Source organism: Mustela erminea, chromosome 8 (assembly GCF_009829155.1).
Source record: "Mustela erminea isolate mMusErm1 chromosome 8, mMusErm1.Pri, whole genome shotgun sequence".
Taxonomy (NCBI): Eukaryota; Metazoa; Chordata; class Mammalia; order Carnivora; family Mustelidae; genus Mustela; species Mustela erminea.
Window position 1 is genome coordinate 38,230,862 of NC_045621.1, and position 19,518 is coordinate 38,250,379.

General features: G+C 36.5%; 1 protein-coding gene across 1 annotated transcript in view; it reads left to right on the forward strand.

Annotated features, from left to right (window-relative positions):
- SP100 (SP100 nuclear antigen) overlaps positions 1 to 19,518 on the forward strand; it is a 98,881-nt gene that overhangs the window by 50,292 nt on the left and 29,071 nt on the right. Inside the window, exons 14-16 of the mRNA XM_032354323.1 lie at positions 432 to 548; positions 1,497 to 1,550; positions 17,131 to 17,175. Coding sequence (XP_032210214.1) covers positions 432 to 548; positions 1,497 to 1,550; positions 17,131 to 17,175 — 216 coding nt within the window. The remainder of the gene's footprint in view (positions 1 to 431; positions 549 to 1,496; positions 1,551 to 17,130; positions 17,176 to 19,518) is intronic.

The following is a 19,518-nucleotide window of genomic DNA, read 5'->3' on the forward strand; positions in this document are numbered from 1 at the left end:
TAAGTGAAAAATACTGTTTACTTCCTGTATCCTAACATTTGGAAATTTGTCTGGCAAAACTTACCTTATTATAGTATTTATACAGAATATTTACAGAATCTATTTTAATTCTATATATACATATACATAAATAAAAATAATATTTCTAGAGAAGAATATCACATAAAATAAATATAAAAGTATGTTAAAAATGTCATAAATGGATGGATAGGAAAAGTTATTAATGAAAATAGGTGAACAAAAATACATATTTGGGCAAAAAGAAAAGGATAAAAGAGAAAAAATTAGATTGAAAGGAAGGGTCAAAGACAATGGGGAACAAAGAAAGAGATTTCAGGGGTGGAGATATCCTTTGGTGGAGGGGTGGGGGAAGGGAGGATCTTTGTAGGAGAGGAGATGCAAATGAAGACTTTTTACAAATCATAATTTAGGAGCAGAGCCACAAGGACTTGGAAGTGCAAAGTGTTCCTGTGTCATGTGTTTTTCAGAAGGTATTTCAAGAGACCAAGGAGAAAGGACTGAGAGTAGCCAAGCATCTGACATAATGGGTAAGGCTGCCTGAGGGTCTTGGGGTAGAGGTGGTTCTTCAGATACCACAGACCCTGAGTATGTAGTTAATCAGAGATCAAGGACATCAGGCACCTCACCAATGGAATGGCCGGTTATGGAAGTGAAAGGTCACTGGGCCCTCAGCTGCAGGATGTCAGGAATCTGAAATCAGAGTTTTTGTTTCCTGCTGCACTGGACTCCTAGCACACTTTGATAAGGAAGGGATACATCCATACCAGAATCCTATTCTCCGCATTTGCTTAACCTGAGCCTTTTGGGAATGGCAAGGAGGCAAGAGATCCTTATAAACAAGGTGGGCCTGTGGATTTACATGGATGATCTGGTAGAAATACACTGGTAAAAATGGCAGCATCTCATTTACCATATTAGTGAATCAATACTAAAGTATTGGATTTATACAGGGACATCCACCCCTGTCCATGGAATAAAAAAATCCAAGAGTTCTTCAGCTGGTAGATAATAGTGTCACTTTGTCACAACCATGGAAAAGCCTCAAAAGACAAATGGTCCTGTTTACCTGTCAGGAAACAAAGACTCTAGATAACTATTCTTAAATAGCATATAGTTTTGAAGGATGCCCTCAGAATGTTGACTGATACAGTGATTTCTCATTAGCTTTTATAAATAAGGTCTTATTTAATTGTCATAAAAAATTTAAAGCCTGAACAGGATAACAGTTGCTATACCTATTTCATGAACAAGGAAACTGATGTCCTTAAGAACTTAAGAGCCTTTTCAAAGTCCCAAAGAAATAAAGGAAGACTTTTGATATCAGTTCAGTACCTGTCTGTTTCCTTTAGAAGGAAGACAGAGAAATGATACTCAGATCATTATAAACTCAAGTTTTCCACAGTGTAAATTGTCATAAGATTTATAACTTCTATTTTTAAATTACAGTTATATGACCACCACCTGTTACTTTTTAGATACCGTGGATATTGGAAACAATTCTACTTCGGGAAAACACAATGAGAAAATAAGTAAGAATGAATAAGAATTTGCTTAATTTCTATGTTACAAATGAAGTGGTGTTTAATGCTAAAGCTTATCATCATTTTTATACCTTTCATAAGAAAAAATGAATGTCTTTTAACGATTTTTTTCAAAAATGGTTATATCTTCATGTTGCATTTTATTCTGATTTTAAAATATGTTTCTTATAAGCATTGGTCCATGTCTTCCCAGAATTTTTCTATATATTAACTTAGTTTGGAGTATATTTTTATATATTTTCATGTGGTAATTCTATACATACTTTTCCTTTTCTTACCTTTTAAAATTAATATACCTAAGCAGTAAAAACATTCAACATTTTAACTGAACTATAAAAAGTGTTATTTGGTGCTTTCACATGTACTAGCCTTCACTCTGAGGGTGGTAGAGCATTTTTCATTTGTTATTGGTCATTCGTTTTTCCTCTTTATTGAAGTATCAGTCATAGAATGCTGTGTCAGTTTCCTGTTGTGGTGTTTGTCTTTTTCTTACATTGCTGAACAAATATAGAAAAGCTTATCTGATATATGCATTAAATCTTTGTCATATGTGTTGCTAATATATTGCCCCATTTGTTTTCCTTTTATTTATTTATTTTAATATTATTTCTTTATTTTAGAGACAGAGAAAGTATGAGTGGGAGTGGGGGAGCAGAGGGTGAGAGAGAATCCCAAGCAGACTCCTTGCTGAGCATGGCGCCCTACTGGGGGTTCGATCTTACCACCCTAAGATCATGAGCCATGCCGAAATCATGAGTCAGGTGCTTAACTGACTAAGCCACCCAGGTGTCTCTGTTGTTTTTCTCTTGGGTTTTGTTAATGGACTCTATTGTCCTAGAGACGTTATAAATTTTTAGGTACTCAAATTTCTCAGTTTTTTTCTTTCTGGCTCTTGGGTTTCCTATCATTTTTATAATAGCCATTTCTAGCTGAAGACTTAAAAAAAAATCTCATCTTTGATTCTAGAATCAAATGTTTGAAGCACCTGGTTATTTTTAATGTTTACATCTATAATTCCACGGGTTTTTGTTTTTATGTGAGGTTGGAATTTCAAAAATATTACCCACACTACTACATTGTGATTGAACTGCCACTTTAATCACACAATGCCTTTGCCTGTCTATATACTAGATTTTCTCTTGCAAGCAAAGGGGCTGCAGAAAAGAAGAAAGATCTCAAAGGTAGCACAATCCTGATGACTCACTGGGGGTGAATATTAGAATCAAATTCAAAAAGACCCCCTCTTCACCTCCTTCCCAAATCCACTGGAATCCCTAATTAGATACGCACTGAATGTTATATGTAAGTGATGAGCCACTGAATTCTACCCCTGAAACCAGTTTTACTATATGTGATAATTAACTAGAGTTTAAACAAAAACTCAGAAAAAAAAAAAGGAAGAAATGCTTTGAAAATGCAGATTGATTTTGGGAGAACAGAGACTTTTGACTACTTTTTCACATCTTATTTAGTGTTCTTCCAATAAAAATTTTCTTACACTTTAAAAAAATTCTTACATGGTGTACAAATTTATTATTATGAATATCTTTTTTCTCCATTACGTAATACCTGAACTTAAATGAGACAAGGCTCTCAAAGTCTTTATTTAAGTAGGAAATCTGTGGTCATTTTATTATCTACTTGCATGTGAGGAACTCAGAATGCCAAGGATTTTTTTCTAATTTAATATAAATCTTAAAAGCACTTATATAGTTTAGGGATCCAGATATCAATTAAAATATGATAGCCAATATGGAATTGTTGAATCACTATTTTGTATACCTGAAATTGGTATAACACTGTATGTTAACTACATGGGAATTAAAATTTTAAAAATTTTGATGGCCAGGCCCAAGAATTATCAAGACAGCCAATCAGAATTAAGGTTTCTTTGGAACTGGTTTGATGAGAAGTGGTAATTTCTAATTTGGGCGAATATTACAAGACCCATTCAAATTAACTCTCCCAAGGACAAATTTTTATTAACAGAGAAAAGAACAAATTGGTAATGGTTATGAATAGACATATCTCCATATTTTACTGGAGAATAAGACTTACTTTTTAATGAAATTTCTCAATTTAATAATTTGTCAAATCATATTCTTCATATTAGTTTATGGTGCACAGTGCTCTCTCTCCTTCCACAGCTATAGGCCGAGGAGAAATTTCCCTCCATCTCTTTCTGTAATAAAGGCTTTTATTTATTTATTTGAGAGAGAGAGCATGAGAAAGAGCACAAGTGAGGGAGAGGGAAAGAGAGAGGGAGAAGCAGACTCCCTGCTGAGCAGGAAGCCTGACTCAGGGCTCCATCCCGGGACCCCAGGATCATGACCCGAGCGGAAAGCAGATGCTTAACCAAACGAGCCACACAGGCACCTGTACTTGTTAGTTATAAAGACTTATATTCTTCAAATCTGACTACTGGATTTTGTTAGATAACCATATAAGAAATGCAAGCCCATAGAGTTCAGAAATAGTTACTTGGCAGAAAATAGAGAAAGGCATGAAAAGAATTTCACCTAAAAACAGTAATACAGGTATATAGAGATTTTTTTTTTTTTCTCCTATGGCTTCTTCTCTTATTTCTTAAACCAGAATCAGCTTGAGATAACCTGTGTTTTTTATTTTCAGATTTCCTTTCTTGTCTTTACCTAAATACATGATGTGAATGATTTGTTCAGTATTTAGCTGATGATGTTTATGATACCTTTTAAATATTTACTTATTTTAGAGAGAGAGAGAGAGAGAGAGAGAGAGAGAGAAAACACAAGTGGGGGAAGGGCAGGTGGAGAGGGAGGAGCAGGCTCCCTGCTGAGATCTCAGGACCCTGGACCCTGGGATCCTGACCTGAGCAGAAGGCAGACGTTTAACCGACTGGGCCATCCAGGCCCTCCAATGATACCTTTTCTTAAAAGAATACATCTTAATAATATTATATACACATTATTACATATAGGCTAAGTATTATTACTGGCATCATTAAGATACTTTCTATATTTTTTCTTTTATCTCCAAATCCTGACAACCCTTCTTTATCCACGTTCAATTTACCTGAACTCATCCTCATGAGCTTCATCATACATCCCTTTTTCTCTGCTCTGTTTACCCACTGCACCTCCCAACCCATCCACAACTTCTCTTTCCTTTTAAATCAGACCACATATACATTGACAACCACCAAAACTCAGTCTTCCTTCAAAGTACTGATTTTGGGCGAAGATGCACAACCTTCAAAACTGTCTATGATTGCTGACTGGACTAGCATGAGGAATTCGGCAGAATGGAAGAAAGAGCCAGATTTGGGGGTGATAGGAATATCTCCCTAAACAGGGGTGTGGAAGGCTTCAGTAGAGCAGTCGAGAATTTTGAAAGACTGGACAAGCTTGTGCTCATGCTAAAGACTGGGTAGAACCTTGTTGGCTGCAGATGAACTCCCCATAGCTCAGCCGGAGGTATACAGCAGACAATTCACAGTGACCCCTACTGATGGGGTCAGAGCTCTGATGAACCCAGAGCTCCCTTTCTTTTTTAAGCTTGAAGTTTCACCTGGAAGCAGAGTCAAGGATCTCATTTGCAGCATGGCTTAAGGTAGAATCACAACACTTGTTCCCAGTGACACTTGTGCTTATTCACATAGCCCCACAATGCAGAAATCTTGAGTTTTAAATGCAAGGTAAGAGGCTCCATATTTGCCTATAATAATGAAACAGAGAAGGGCTAATTCTGCAAGGTTAGGTCATTGTTGTACCCCAAATATTTGGCATGTTTTCCTCCTTTAGCTGTCCTTGCCCCAGGTCCAATGTACTAGCGTTACAGGAATTCCTTCTTCCTGCTACACGGCAGGTGAGAAAAAACTGTACATTAGAAATAGTTAAGCCTTTACATATTGATGCATCCAAGAGTATTTTGGGTGAGTAATTTAAATGAATAAATTAATTCTTTTTGTGAAATATGGAATCCACGTATATAATTGTACAAAATATGTACTTAAGGCTAAAAAAAGGAAAGCACAGTAAGTAAAGGGAGGGATAAAAAAATCAGAAAACTACAAATTACAAATTGGCATGTGGATTGTTGTTGTTTGTTTTTTTTTTTTTTAAGAGAGAGAAAGCACACACGTGTGCATGAGTTAGGGGAGGGGCAGAGGGAAGGGAAGAGAGAGAACCTTTATTTTTTTAGATTTTATTTATTTATTTGACAGACAGAGATCACAAGTAGGCAGAGAGGTAGGCAGAGAGAGAAGGTGGCGGAGGGTGGGGATACTGCTGAGAAGCAGTCTCCTGCTGAGCAGAGAGCCTGAGGAGGGGCTTGATCCCAGGGCCCAGAGATCATGACCTGAGCCAAAGACAGAGGCTTTAACCCACTGAGCCACCCAGGTGCCCCAGAAGAGAGGGAATCTTAAGCAGTTTCCACGCTAAGCTTGATCTCACGACCCTGATATCATGACCTGAGCCAAAATCAAGAGTTGGAGGCTTAACTGACTGAGCCACATAGGCACCCTAGTCCCTTTCTTTGAAGTTTTGTGATTTTTTAAAAATATTTTATTTATTTATTTGAAGTTTTGTGATTTTTGATTGTTGACTCTTTGTTACAGATAGAAATGTTGTAATCAATGTTGTTGGTTAATGAGGGTTCTCTGTAGATCCCATTATGAAGGTGAGGCTACCTCTGGACTACATGTTCTCAGGAGGACTATAAAGATTGACCATAGCTGGGTGAACCTCCTGGCCTCACAGGAGAGGCATTGGGAGGCAGCATGTGTGGAAAGCAGTGGTGGAAGGGGAGGCAGACCTCTTCCCAGGAGCCTGGGCCTAAAGGGTTGTGAAGGAATCTGTCCCTGACAAATTGGTTTCTCCAGTCAAGAGGATGGAGCTAGCGTGGCTTGTCTGAGGGTGGCCTGCAGTGATCACCTGATAATGGCCTTTCTTTTTTTTTTTTTTAACTTTTTTTCATTTTTCCAATGTTCCAAGATTCATTGTATATGCACCACACTCAGTGCTCCATGCAATCTATGCCCTCCTTAATATCCACCACCAGTCTCACCCAACCCCCAGCCATCTCCCCTCTGGAATCCTCAGTTTGTTTCTCGGAGTCCACAGTCTCTCATGGTTCATCTCCCCCTCTAATTTCTCCCAACTCACTTCTCCTCTCCTTCTCCCAATGTCCTCTGTGTTATTCCTTATGCTCCACAAATAAGTGAAACCATAGGATAATTGACTCTCTCTGCTTGACTTATTTCACTCAGCAGAATCTCCTCCAGTCCCATCCATGCTGATATAAAAGTTGGGTATTCATCCTCTCTGATGGATGCATAATATTCCATTGTATAAATGGTCCACATCTTCTTTATCCATTCATCTGTTGAAGGGTGTCTTTGCTCTTTCCACAGTTTGGCGACTGGGGCCATTGATGCTATGAACATTGGGGTACAGATGGCCCTTCTTTTTACTACATCTGTATCTTTGGGGTAAATACCCAGTAGTGCAATTGCAGGGTCATAGGGTAGCTCTATTTTTAATTTCTTAAGGAATCTCCACACTGTTTTCCAAAGTGGCTGCACCAACTTGTATTCCCACCAACAGTATAAGAGGGTTCCCCCTTTCTCCACATCCCCTCCAACACATGTTGTTTACTGTCTTGTTAATTTTGGCCATTCTAAGTGGTGTAAGGTGGTATCTCAATGTGGTTTTGATATGAAACTCCCTGATGGCTAATCATGATGAACATTTTTTCATGTATCTGTCAGCCATTTGTATGTCTTCTTTGGAGAAGTGTCTGTTCATGTCTTCTGCCCATTTTTTTTTATGTGAGTATCTGTTTTTTGAATGTTGAGTTTGAGGAGTTCTTTATAGATCTTGGGTATCAGCCCTTTGTCTGTAGAGTCATTTGCGTATATCTTCTCCCATTCTGTGTATTGTCTTTTTGTTTTGTTGACTGTTTCTTTTGCTGTGCAGAAGCTTTTGATCTTGATGAAGTCCCAAAAGTTCATTTTGGAACTTTTCTTTCCTTTGCCCTTGGAGACATGTCTTGAAAGAAGCTGCTGTGCCTGGTGTCAGAGGTTATTTCTATGTTCTCCTCTAGGATTTTGATAGATTTCTGCCTCACATTGAGGTCTTTTATCCATTTTGAGCTTTTATCCATTTCTTAACCAAAGAAATACAGGATTCAGTGAATAAATAGTCTCTTCCATTTCTAAGATGAACATTTTTTTAAAATAGTTCTTCAAAGGATCCCCACCAGGATCAGGACCCAGTTAACCATAGTGGCAACCATCCCAGTTGGCTTTCTCTCCTACTCTTTGCTTCTTCCCAGTTCCCCATCCCAGATCCTTGACACAGTTTCACAAGTAAACTTCCTGAACACAAACCCTTATCTCAAAATCTGCTTTGGGGAATACCAGGCTAAGATACTCCTATTTCTCTTCTCATTTAGATCTTTAATCTTTTTGGAATTAACTTTTTTGGTGTGATATGAGGTAGAGGTTAGTTTTCTTCCAACATGGATTACCAATTGTCCCAGCTTCTCCAATTACTCCAATATAATGTCACATAGGGCATGCACCATGCCACCATATGTCTATATGGTTTTGTTGGGGAGCTTTCTAGTCTGAGCCATTGCTCTATCTAATTCTGCATCGATACATAGCACATTCTAGTACTACAGCTTTGTAAGATCTTGATATCTAGTTGAGCAAGTTTCTTCAATTTGTTTTTCAAAATCATCTTAGCTATTCTGGACATTTTCACTTTCATATAAGTTTTGGTAACATCTTGTCAAGTTCCCTTGAAAATCTGATTTAATTTTTATAGAAATTGCTTAGGATTAATTTGGGAAAAATTGACATATCTAAAATATTGAGTCTTCCAATTCATGAACATGACATATCTCACTACCTATTCATTCTGTTTTCTTTTTATATTCTTCATTTATTTATTCAACAAGTATATATTGCCAAAACTGCCCATTAGGGGTAAAGAAGTGAACAAAATCTCATTGAACTTACATTCTGGCTAGGGTAATATAGACAATACACAAATAAATATATATTATTTTAGAAGCCTCTGATTACCTCTTAAAATCTCATTTCTTTCCATCCTTTTCTTCACATACCATTCTGACCTCCTCGAACAAACTAAATAATTTTCTGCTTCAGGACCTTGGCACTTGATTTGATATCACATCAGATGCTTTTCCCTTCATCTCAGCTCAAGTGAGGAAAAAAATAGAGTAATGGAGGTATAGAGCAAAAGAAACTATATCTGGCATTTTCACTATAAGCATCTTTGCCATAGATATTTTTGCTACATTTTTCCCCACATAACTAATTGGCTGTAAGGTCATAAAAAATTCAGAAATAACTGGTCAGCAGTTTGGTTTCATTTCTTCATTGACTCAGTACTCACATTTTTCTATTACATAAAATTGTTGCCTTCATAATTGTTTATACAGTGGTACACTTTGAGCCTACATTTCCCATAGAATTTTGGAATGTCTGTCAATGGGCATGTGACAATATTCTCAGAATAAACAACACTGTAGGAAACTTTCACAATGCAATACAAAGCTCAGTTACAGATATGCATCCCAGTATTTGGAAACTGATACTTCTCTTAATGATGGAGGAAATTTTAGTGGAAAAAGAAAAAAATGCCATGCTGAACAAGGAGAAAAATCAACAAGTAAAAATAAAATGTATAATACTATGAGCAAAAGACTTTGAAGACAAGTGCTTGGGTATAATTCACAAAATAAAATTAGTTCCTTGTAGAGTATTGCCATGAATCTGCACTACACATTTTGAATGTATTCAAATATTTTTGAATTGCCTGATAAAGTCCTTTGAATTTTGCTATTCATTTTTCATGTTTCATTATGTCCTTTTTAATGGATATCCCTCTTTTATTTTTCATGATTTTATCTTTCATGGCAGAGTTGCCTTACGCACGATCAGTTAGTCAAGCAGCAAAATGTTTGTAGTGAAATGCTTGCAGCAAATATGCTTACTGAGCAACAACCTAGCATAAGCAGAAACATGCCATCTTATATGGGGTGGCCAGTGAGAGCCTCATTGACAAGCTGAAACATAAGTAGATGTCACATGAGGTGAAGGAATAATCCATGGTGCTTAGGCTGAGAAGACCTCCGGCCAAAAGGCTGAGGCAGGATGTGTGGGATCTTTCAAGGAATGGCAAGGGGACTACTGGCTGGGGCGCTAAGGAAAGCGAGTGGAAAGTGATTTTTAAGGTCATGGAGACCTCATAGGCCATGATAAAAGTTTTAGATTCTTGTCTCAATAAGAGGAAAAGACACTGGAGAATTTGAGTTGGGGAATGATATAATCTCAGTTAAGTTTTTAAAGGATTGCTCTGTTAACAACGTGGAGAATAGACTTCAGGAGGTGGGATGAGAGATCAGTAAGGAGGCTGTTGTAATGACCTAGGCAAGGGTGTTGCTAGACTGGACTGAGCCGGTAGCAGTGCAGGTGTTCAGAAATCGGCAGATTCTGGAAACACACATATAACACACCAACATGTATGTAAGTGTACATTTCATGTGTTTTGCTTATTTACAAATAAATAATTTAAATTACATACATATGTATAATATAAAAATATATATAACATAGAAATGTATTTATATAGATAAAGAGAATATATAATATATAAATATGAATGTGTCATATGTGCAAATACATAAAAATTATAAATAAAATATATACAGAATATGACAATTACATATAATTAAATATGATATAAGCATCCCTTAGAATAATGTACTGCTTAAAATATTACTTATTTTATAAGAGAATAAAAATGATTATAAATGACAAAAAAACTTAGAAATGGACATTGTTAATGATTTGATAGGAGAGTACTATGATACGATTAGACAAGGAAACTAAGTTATTTTGTGATACCTAACATTTTAACAGTTAGAACTAGAGTGTTATATACTAAAACAAGTAAGCCTAATTAGTCAACAAGACTTTGTTCATGATTTAAGTATTGGGGAAGTTTGTTAAAACCTTAGAAGCTTTACAGTACATGCCTAAATCAGGGACTGCCGTCCGGAGGCGGCAACTAGCGCCCGAACGGGGACATGAGAGAAGAGAAATGAAACAGGAGAAGAAGCCCCAACATGAGTTCTGCACGGCCCTGCCTTTTTCCCGCTGCTGAATTGTGGGTATGGGTAATATATCGCAGGATACGGGTAATATAAAGAGCACAAAGGACTATCACCCTTAAGTATGTTTGTTGAGATGGCTCCTAAGGTGGGAAAAGCAGAAGTCAGCAAGGGCAAACTTTTGGAGCTTTTAAAGGTAATTAAAGAACACTGCTCCTAATTCCCTATATTAGGGACTTTAGATTTACAGACATGGGAAAAAGTAGGACAGGAGTTAAAACTTTTGCCTGCTAAAGGAAAACCAATTCCAATTGCTATATGGTCTACCTGGACTCTTATTCGCTCTGTTCTGTAACTTTTACAGACCCCAGTGTCTCAGGTAAAAATTGAAAACAGGGTGGGCCCAAGTGGAACCTCAATCAGTATTTAAACTAAGTTAAGTTTGTTGGTTTCATTAAGATAGGCATGTCTTTAAAGTTATCAGCATTAAATGTAAAACTTACTCTACTGAGGTTTGCTGAAGGCCAAATAAATTCATATTATCTCTGTTGAAATCTGTTAACAAAAAGATGACTAAACTGATAGTTAATTGTTTGTCTCAACATTTTCATGGGTAATTGTTCAGATAACTTTCAAAATCTTTGGTAACCCGAAACTTTAAAGTTTTGCTTAAATAATAAATGAAATAAAATTTGTTGAACATCTAGGTCTTTTCCAAATGGGATAAAGTGCTAAAACATTGATTACTGGACATAGGTTTATGCTTTTAACTTACTACAAAGAACTAAGGATATTTAAGTCTATTGGTAAACATGTTTTGTGCTTAACTGATTCACAAATTTGCCATTCAAGAATTCTGGTGTAACAGTTCACAATTGGTTGCTCTTTGGTCTTCACTGAAAATTAAAATTTCTAAAGGTGAAAAATTCTACCAACTGTAAGTCAGATGGAAATAAGGGACACAACTCTCTATGTAAAAAAGTAGGAGATATATAAAAAAATGAAAAATGGAAATACATTTTTGTTAAAGGTAAAAAAGGTAATTTTGTCCTAAATGAGGTGGTTATATTAAAAAAATGGCTTAGGATAAAATCTAAATGCAAAAAAAAGTTGTAAAAAGTTTGTAAAGAAAAATCTTTGGAAACAAATTTTAGGTGTGGTCAGGATAAACTAAAATTAAAATAAATAAATTTTAAAGACACTGGTATAAAATAAAAAGACGGTTTTCACTCTGTTCAAAAGACAAAGTATTCTCAATTTTTGGTCTCTTCTTGATAATAAAATGCAAATAGTTGTTTTCTCTCTGCCTGCCTAGAAAAACAAGTTTCTTTGTCTTACCGTTATCAGGTCTTTAACACCCCTTGCTGCCTCCTGATGCCGGAGAAAAATGAGGTATAAACAAGTCAGCTGCAAGAGAATGGGAGCAGGGGGCCAGAGTCTTTTCTACATTTCTATAAATTATATAATATGTAATATGTAAATGTATAAACTTTAAAAATATTATATTTATATAATACATAATTATGTAAAAAAACATAAAGTTATAAAACTGTATTTTATACATATAAACATACATATATAGCTTATTTATTACACATAAATATGTAGTATTTCATATATAGCATTGTAGTATAATATATACTTTTATACATATAAGTGTGTTATATGTTATATATAGTACATAAATATAGATACATATATATGTATATCTAGAACTCCCCAATATTCCTGGCCATCTGGAAGGCCACACAAAGGTCTAGGATACCCAGGGCTGGGCCCAGGCTCAGGAAAGACCTAAAATAGCCCTCACCTGTCACCTCTGCCTAACCAGGAGGCTCTGTGCAAGCAGGAAGTGACAGCGAGGATGCAATTGTCAACTGTCTAGTTGTGCATTGAAGGCATGCATCAACACAGGCATTTCTAGCCCCTTGGCAAATACTGGGAGGCTTATCACTTCCAGATCTTTAGGGAAATCTCCTTCCAGTCATTAATTCACCACTAAACTGAGCTGAAACTTCAGAAATCACACGGCAAAATACACAGACTTTACAGAATTCGTTCAGAAAAAAAGTACTAAATAAACAACAAAAACCAACGGGAATAACAACAAACAGCAATGACAAAAAACTTTGGGAAAATAATCTGATAATCTGATCTCCAGAGTTATCACATATTATTTAAGATATTAGGTTTTTAAGAAAAAATTACTTGACGTGCAAAACAAGCAACAAAGTATGGCTCCGTACTCAGGAAACATAGAAACTGTACGTGAGGAAGACTAGACACTGGAATTACTAGACAAAAGACTTTAAATCAATTATTTTAAACGTGTTTAACAAAGCCACATAAGAAGTTAGAAAAGATTTCTCACCAAATAGCAAATATCAATCAATAAATAGAAATTATTTAAAAAGGACCAAATATAAATTCTGAGAATAAAAAGCAAAATATTTGAAGAAAAAAAAAGAGAAAAGTACAATTTAAAATAAAAAACAATGAAAAAAAGTGGATGGACTCTGAAAACACATTGCTTGTGTACTCATATATACATATCCATATAGATGTACATATACAGCCAATTTTCACTATTCAAAGTAGATACGTTCTATAAAGTCACCCAAACACAGAATTTGCTAACTTTGAACCATTGGTTCTAGAGGAAGTATAGGGTTATGTTCCTGTGAACCTCTGGCCACAACATACTAATCAATACATACCCTTTTTTGTGAGTATTTTTGTGAATGCTTCTATTTAAAGATATCTTATTTAATGTATACATTAATTCATAAATGTTGAACTCATAGCCAACAGCACTAGAACGCATGCCTGAATAAAGCTTATCTAACACAGATTTTCTCCATAGAGCACATCACAAGCTTTTTGTGCTTAGGAATATGACGTAGCACATCAGCACTACTACTATTTTAAACACACAATCACCAATGAAAGCACTGAATAAATGTCCCATCAGTGACTTGAATGATCCACTGCTCTCCCCATGTCTGAGTGACCGTGAAGGTGCCATGAGTATCGATTTGGGGGTTAAAAAGGTAACTTTTAGCAAGTGGGTGAGTTCACAGATATGGACTCCATGAATAATGAAGACTATGCATTTTTTTTCATTCTTTTTAAAATTAGTGTTTTTTAAAATTAGATAATGCATAGTTTCTCATTGGAAATAATTTATCGTTATTTGCTAGATAGTCTACCATTTGGATTTATATTTCCTCTTTGCCCCAAGTGGGAAGAAATGTGCATTCTCTATTTTTTGGACATGGAGTTGAATATGAATTAATCATATCCACCTTGTTAAATGTATTAATTGGGCCTCTTCGTTTTGTGCACTTGACCTCTCATAGACTGGGGTGGTAAAAATAAAGTTGCTACTAGGAGTGGTTGCTATCTATTTTTCATTGTATCTCCCATAATTACTACTGGCTTAAAACTTTTTGGTCTGAATTACATTTCTTTTGATATTCAGACCATGACCCCCTGGTTTCTTTTTGTTGATGTATGTTGAATATACTTTTGCCTATACATTTATTTTCAATATTTGTAAAGTATCTTTTTCCGTAAGTCTTCTGTATAGGATTAAAAGTTGGAGTTTAGGGGCACTTGGCTGGCTCAGTCGTTTGGGCATCTGCCTTTGCCTCAGGTGACGATCCCAGGGTCCTGGGGTGGAGCCTCACATCAGGTTCCTTGCTCAGCAGGGAGCCTGCTTCTTCCTCTGCCTGTTCCTCCCCCTGCTTGTGGTCTCTCTCTGACAAATAAATGAGAAGATCTAAAAAAAAAAAAAAAAAGTTAGAGTTTACTCTGTAATTCAATCTCAAAATCTTTATTTTAATAAGTGAGTTATGTCCATTTACTTTTAGAGATAAAACCAAAATGCATGGTCTTGTTTGTGTCATACTAATTTTTATTACATATTCTAGTGTGTCTTGGATATTGAAAATGTCAACACTCTGTATTCTGACTTCTATGCATTCATGTGCATGTATGTACTTCTAATAGGAAGGTTTGCATTTCTGTTCCAGTGGTTATATTTGGGCACATGACTACCTAGCTAGACTAAACCTCTCAGTCTTCCCTGAGGCTAGCCTTGTGACGAAGTTCTCGAACTTCAACAATGGCCTCAGAGCTGAAGAAATATGAGCCACTTCTGGATCTTTCCCTTTTAAAAGAAATGAATGGTTGAATTGTACTCATTTCTGATATTTTCACTGGTTAGGAGTAAGTGTGTACTTCTGATATTTAGAAATGTTTGTATTTTTGATCTAGTGATTACTCTTAGAATTACTTTTATATACTCCCTCTTTAGCTAGTACCCATTAATTTCTTACCCCCCCAAATTGATAAATTTAGCATGTGTCCTATTTCTTTGTCCACTCTTTCCTTTCCCACCCAAGTTTAGGTCATAATGTTATTTTTTTTGTTTTTGGTGTCGAATAGGTTTTTTTTTTTTTTAATTTTAATTTCAGGATAGTTAACAGACAGTGTTATATTAGTTTCAGGTGTACAATATAGTGATTCAACAATTCCATACATTATTCAGTGCTCATTATGATACATGTACTCGTAATCCCCTTCACCTAATTTACCCATCTCCCCCACACACCTCTTCTTTGGAAACTATCAGTTTGTTCTCTGTTTTTAAGAGCCAGTTTTTGATTTGTCTCTTTTTTTTCTTTGCTCATTTGTTTTGTTTAAATTCCACAAATGAGTGAAATCATATGGCATTTGTCTTTGATTTTTAAAAAAATACTTTATTTATTTATTTGACGGATAGAGATCACAAGTAGGCAGAGAGGCAGGCAGAGAGAAGGAAGAAGCAGTCTCCCTGCTGAGCAGTGAGCCCGATGTGGGGCTTGATCCCAAGACCCTGAGGTCAGGACCTGAGCCAAAGGCAGAGGTTTAACCCACTGAGCCACCCAGGCACCCTTGTCTTTGATTTATTTCACTGAGCATTATACTCTCTAGATCCATCATGATGTTACCTTTATATGTATCTTTCAGCTCTTAAATGTGCTTGACATCCCTCCTTGATTTGTCCAAATAACATGCCGTGAGTCCAACAGACAATGATCTTGCTCTACCACCCATATTTCCCCCTTCCTGACACATTTTTTTATTATACCATTTCTATATTGTCAGCACATGTATGTTTAATATCCTGCTCTGTGACCTCATCCCCGCTTTTACTTTAATCCTTTTTGCCAAAATTTTTCCAGTTTATCTTGGTTTGCTGAGGTGGATTCTCAAGTGGTTTTCTCAATAATTATTCATAGGAACAAAAGTTCCAGAATTTTCCTGTTCAAAAGTATTTGGTTTTATTTTTTATATATGAAAAATAATTTACTCGCTATTTCTAGAAGCATCTTGTAGATTTTTCTCCACTTTCTTGTGACATTAGGTGTTTGTTACTAAAGAAAATTCTATAGCAAGATCCCCCTCCCTTGAAAATGACTTAACATTTTTTATCTAGGTTGCCCATTCCATTTTTTTCTTTATTTTTTTTTTTTAAAGATTTTACTTATTTATTTGACAGAGAGAAATTACAAGTACACTGAGAGGCAGGCAGAGAGAGAGAGAAGGAAGCAGGCTCCCTGCTGAGCAGAGAGCCCGATGCGGGACTCGATCCCAGGACCCTGAGATCATGACCTGAGCCGAAGGCAGCGGCTTAACCCACTGAGCCACCCAGGCGCCCCTTTTTCTTTATCTTTAAAGTCCAGTAAATTTGTTGGAATATATATCAAGGTTGACAGTTTGGAGTCAATTTTTTCTGCTGTAGGGCAGAAATATATGTACTTAAGTATAGTCAGTTTTTTGTTCTATTTCAGAAACTTTTTTCTTGAATTTATATCAAAGCGCTTCTATTATTTTGATTTTCTTCTTTAGGAAATATGCTGACTTGTTGACTATCTTCCATTGATTATTTTCTTTCTAATTTTTCTTAATTTTTCTAAACTTCCTGGTTCATCTTTTATAAATCGCCCTTAAATAATCTCTTTTATCCCTTCTAAATTTGTCATCATTTTTCCAATTTTTTTTTTTTTTTCTATTTCATACTTAAGTTCTGGCTGTTAGAAACATAGGTTATAGCTTCAGCTTTTCAAGGCAAACCCCTAAATTCCTGGACATACACTTGTGATTTCTGAAATCTACTTTTCCTTGACCCCTGTGACACTCCTCCTCTTCTCTGTCAGCTCCTATCTGATTTCAGCTACCTTTTGTGTTTTCTTTATTGTGAATGAGAAAACCTCACGTAAGTAGGTAAAAATATACTGTAAATGACTGGCATAAATGTAAGTTATTTTTGTTGCTATTTTTGTTTTCAGTGTGGTGATGTGTTGGTAGGCAGAGATTTAGCACTACAAAGGTAGAATAAAGACTTTAAAATATTTGAAGCTTACTGACATGTTAAGCTTATTTTCTTTTCTGTTTGAAGGAAGAAAGAGAAGACATATACATAAAAAAAGCAATCTCCAAAAAGGTAAAAGTCTGAGAATTCATGTCTGTGTACTTACTGCAACCCTGGTCTTCCTGCTAGACCCATCTTTCCTGTACCCCAGAAATCTTCAATGGATTTTATAAATAATGACTGTTTAGAGTACAGGCTAAGTTGTTGTAACAGTGAGAGCCCGAAATACAGTGGCTTAAACCATATCATTTATTTCTCTTTCATCGAACAACCCAGAAATGGAAGGAAGAGACTGCCTTCCTCAACACATCGTTTCTGTCTGTGGGTCCAGAAGAGCTATTGTGGTTGCCATTGTCTCCCAGCCAGGGGGAGAAAAATGGGCAGGGAAATCACCTATTGATTTCTTTTAATGGAAAGATCCAAGGTCTTTTGCTCACATCCTGTTGCCCAAAATTTGGTATTATGACCAAAGCTAGCTGCCATTGAGGCCAGGAACTATAAACTGTAGTGAGGCAGCCATGGGTTTAACTGTAACTCTATTTCTATGGAAGAAAGAGTGATTGTGGGGGACAAATAGCAATCTGCCTACTTGCCTTACATGTTTTTATCCAGAGTCACTGACTTCTTCATATTTGGAGGAAAACTCTGACTCATATTGGCTCAAACCTGGCCTCTTGTCACCTAAGACCCTTGGCAAGAATAGGAGCTGGAACCTGGATAAACACGGAGCTACATGGCCAGAGACAATCTAACCCTGAATGGGAAATGAGGGACCAGGAGAAAATGTTAGAAAGGTTTGTGGTAACTAATGAACACAGCGCTCAACAGAACAGGGAGAAACAGGGAACTTGAATTAATTAAGCAGAAGCTAGAGTCCTGGTGTCACCTCAGAACTAAGCCTGGGACACAGTTATTTAAACTAAACTCAGGCAGAGCATACTGTGTCCGTGCAGTAGACAATGAACATATATATTTCTAGCATCTCTATCATTTTATCTTCATATTTGCCTGTATTGTCTTAGTTATTTCTTAGCTTATACTTACCCGGGTCCAAGATTTTGTTCCTCTGAGTTTTTGTGAAACCTGTCTTACCTGTTTTGTTAAAATGTTGAAATTGGTAGTTTAAGCACAAATTGATTTTGTTCCTTCTAACTCCTTTTCAAACTGTTCTCTGAAATAGTTCTCTTTCTGCCTCAAGATGAAGTCTTAGGTAAGCCCTGGAGCTGTGTTACTCTCATTCAGTATTAAGAAACCTGAGCTGATATGCAGTAAGGAAGTTGGGTGAGACCAGCCTCTTCTCTTATCCACACTCTTGTCTAACCCTCCTCAGCATCAGTGCTTTTAGCTAGTTCAAGTTGTGGAAGAGGGAGAGAAGGGCATAAGGAGCAGGAATAGCCCTCTTATGGGCTATGTCCTTCATGTCTCCAACATATGGAGAATGCATGAGCCATGTTTATGGGCTCTTTAAGGAACCCCTCTTTAGAAAGACTCTCTCCACTGAAGTTCCTCTAACGCAGGAGTTCCAGCTGATTGCCTACCACTTCCGCCTTAGGGGAGGGCCACATACCTGCCAGGGCCATGTCATCCATTCAAATCGTCTTTCTTTACAGAATATCTTTCAAGAAAAGCTAACTGACCTCCTCCCTTCCCCCAGAGAAGCCCATGAGAATCGTGCTTTCTCATGATCCCAGTGGGTGTATAGCTGGTTCCCCAAACTGTCACCATCTCTAGACTTGACTGTATTTGCTATGCTGTAATTTTTGTGCCTGTGACTTATCCATTCCATAAATGGAAGCCTATATCTCCCACTCTCCTTCACCCATTTTGCTCATTTCCCACCTCCTCTTCTCTGGCATCAGTTTGTTCTCTGTATTTACTGACCTGTTTCTGCTTTTTGTTTGTTTGTTTATTCATCTGTGCTGTATCTTATATTTCACATATAAGTGGAATTAAATAGTGTTTGTCTTTCTCTATCTGACTTATTTCATGTAGCATAACACCTTCTAAGTCCATCGAGGTTGTCACAAATGGCAAGAACTTATCCTTTTTATGGTTGAGTAATATTCCATCATGCGTGAGCACGCATGCGTGCACACACACACACACATACACACACACACACACACACACACACCCCACATCTTCTTTATCCATTCATCTATCAATGAACACTTCAATTGCTTCCATATTTTGGCTATTGCAAATAATACTGCAATAAACATAGGAACATAAATCTTTTTGAATTAGTATTTTGTTTTCTTTGGGTGAATACCCAGGAGTAGATTTATTGGATTGTATGGTATTTCTATTTTTAACTTTTTGAGGAAGTTCCATATTATTTTCCACAGTGGCTGCACTGTTTACATTTCCACCAACAGTGCGCAAGGGTTGCTTTTTTCTCCACACCCTCACCAA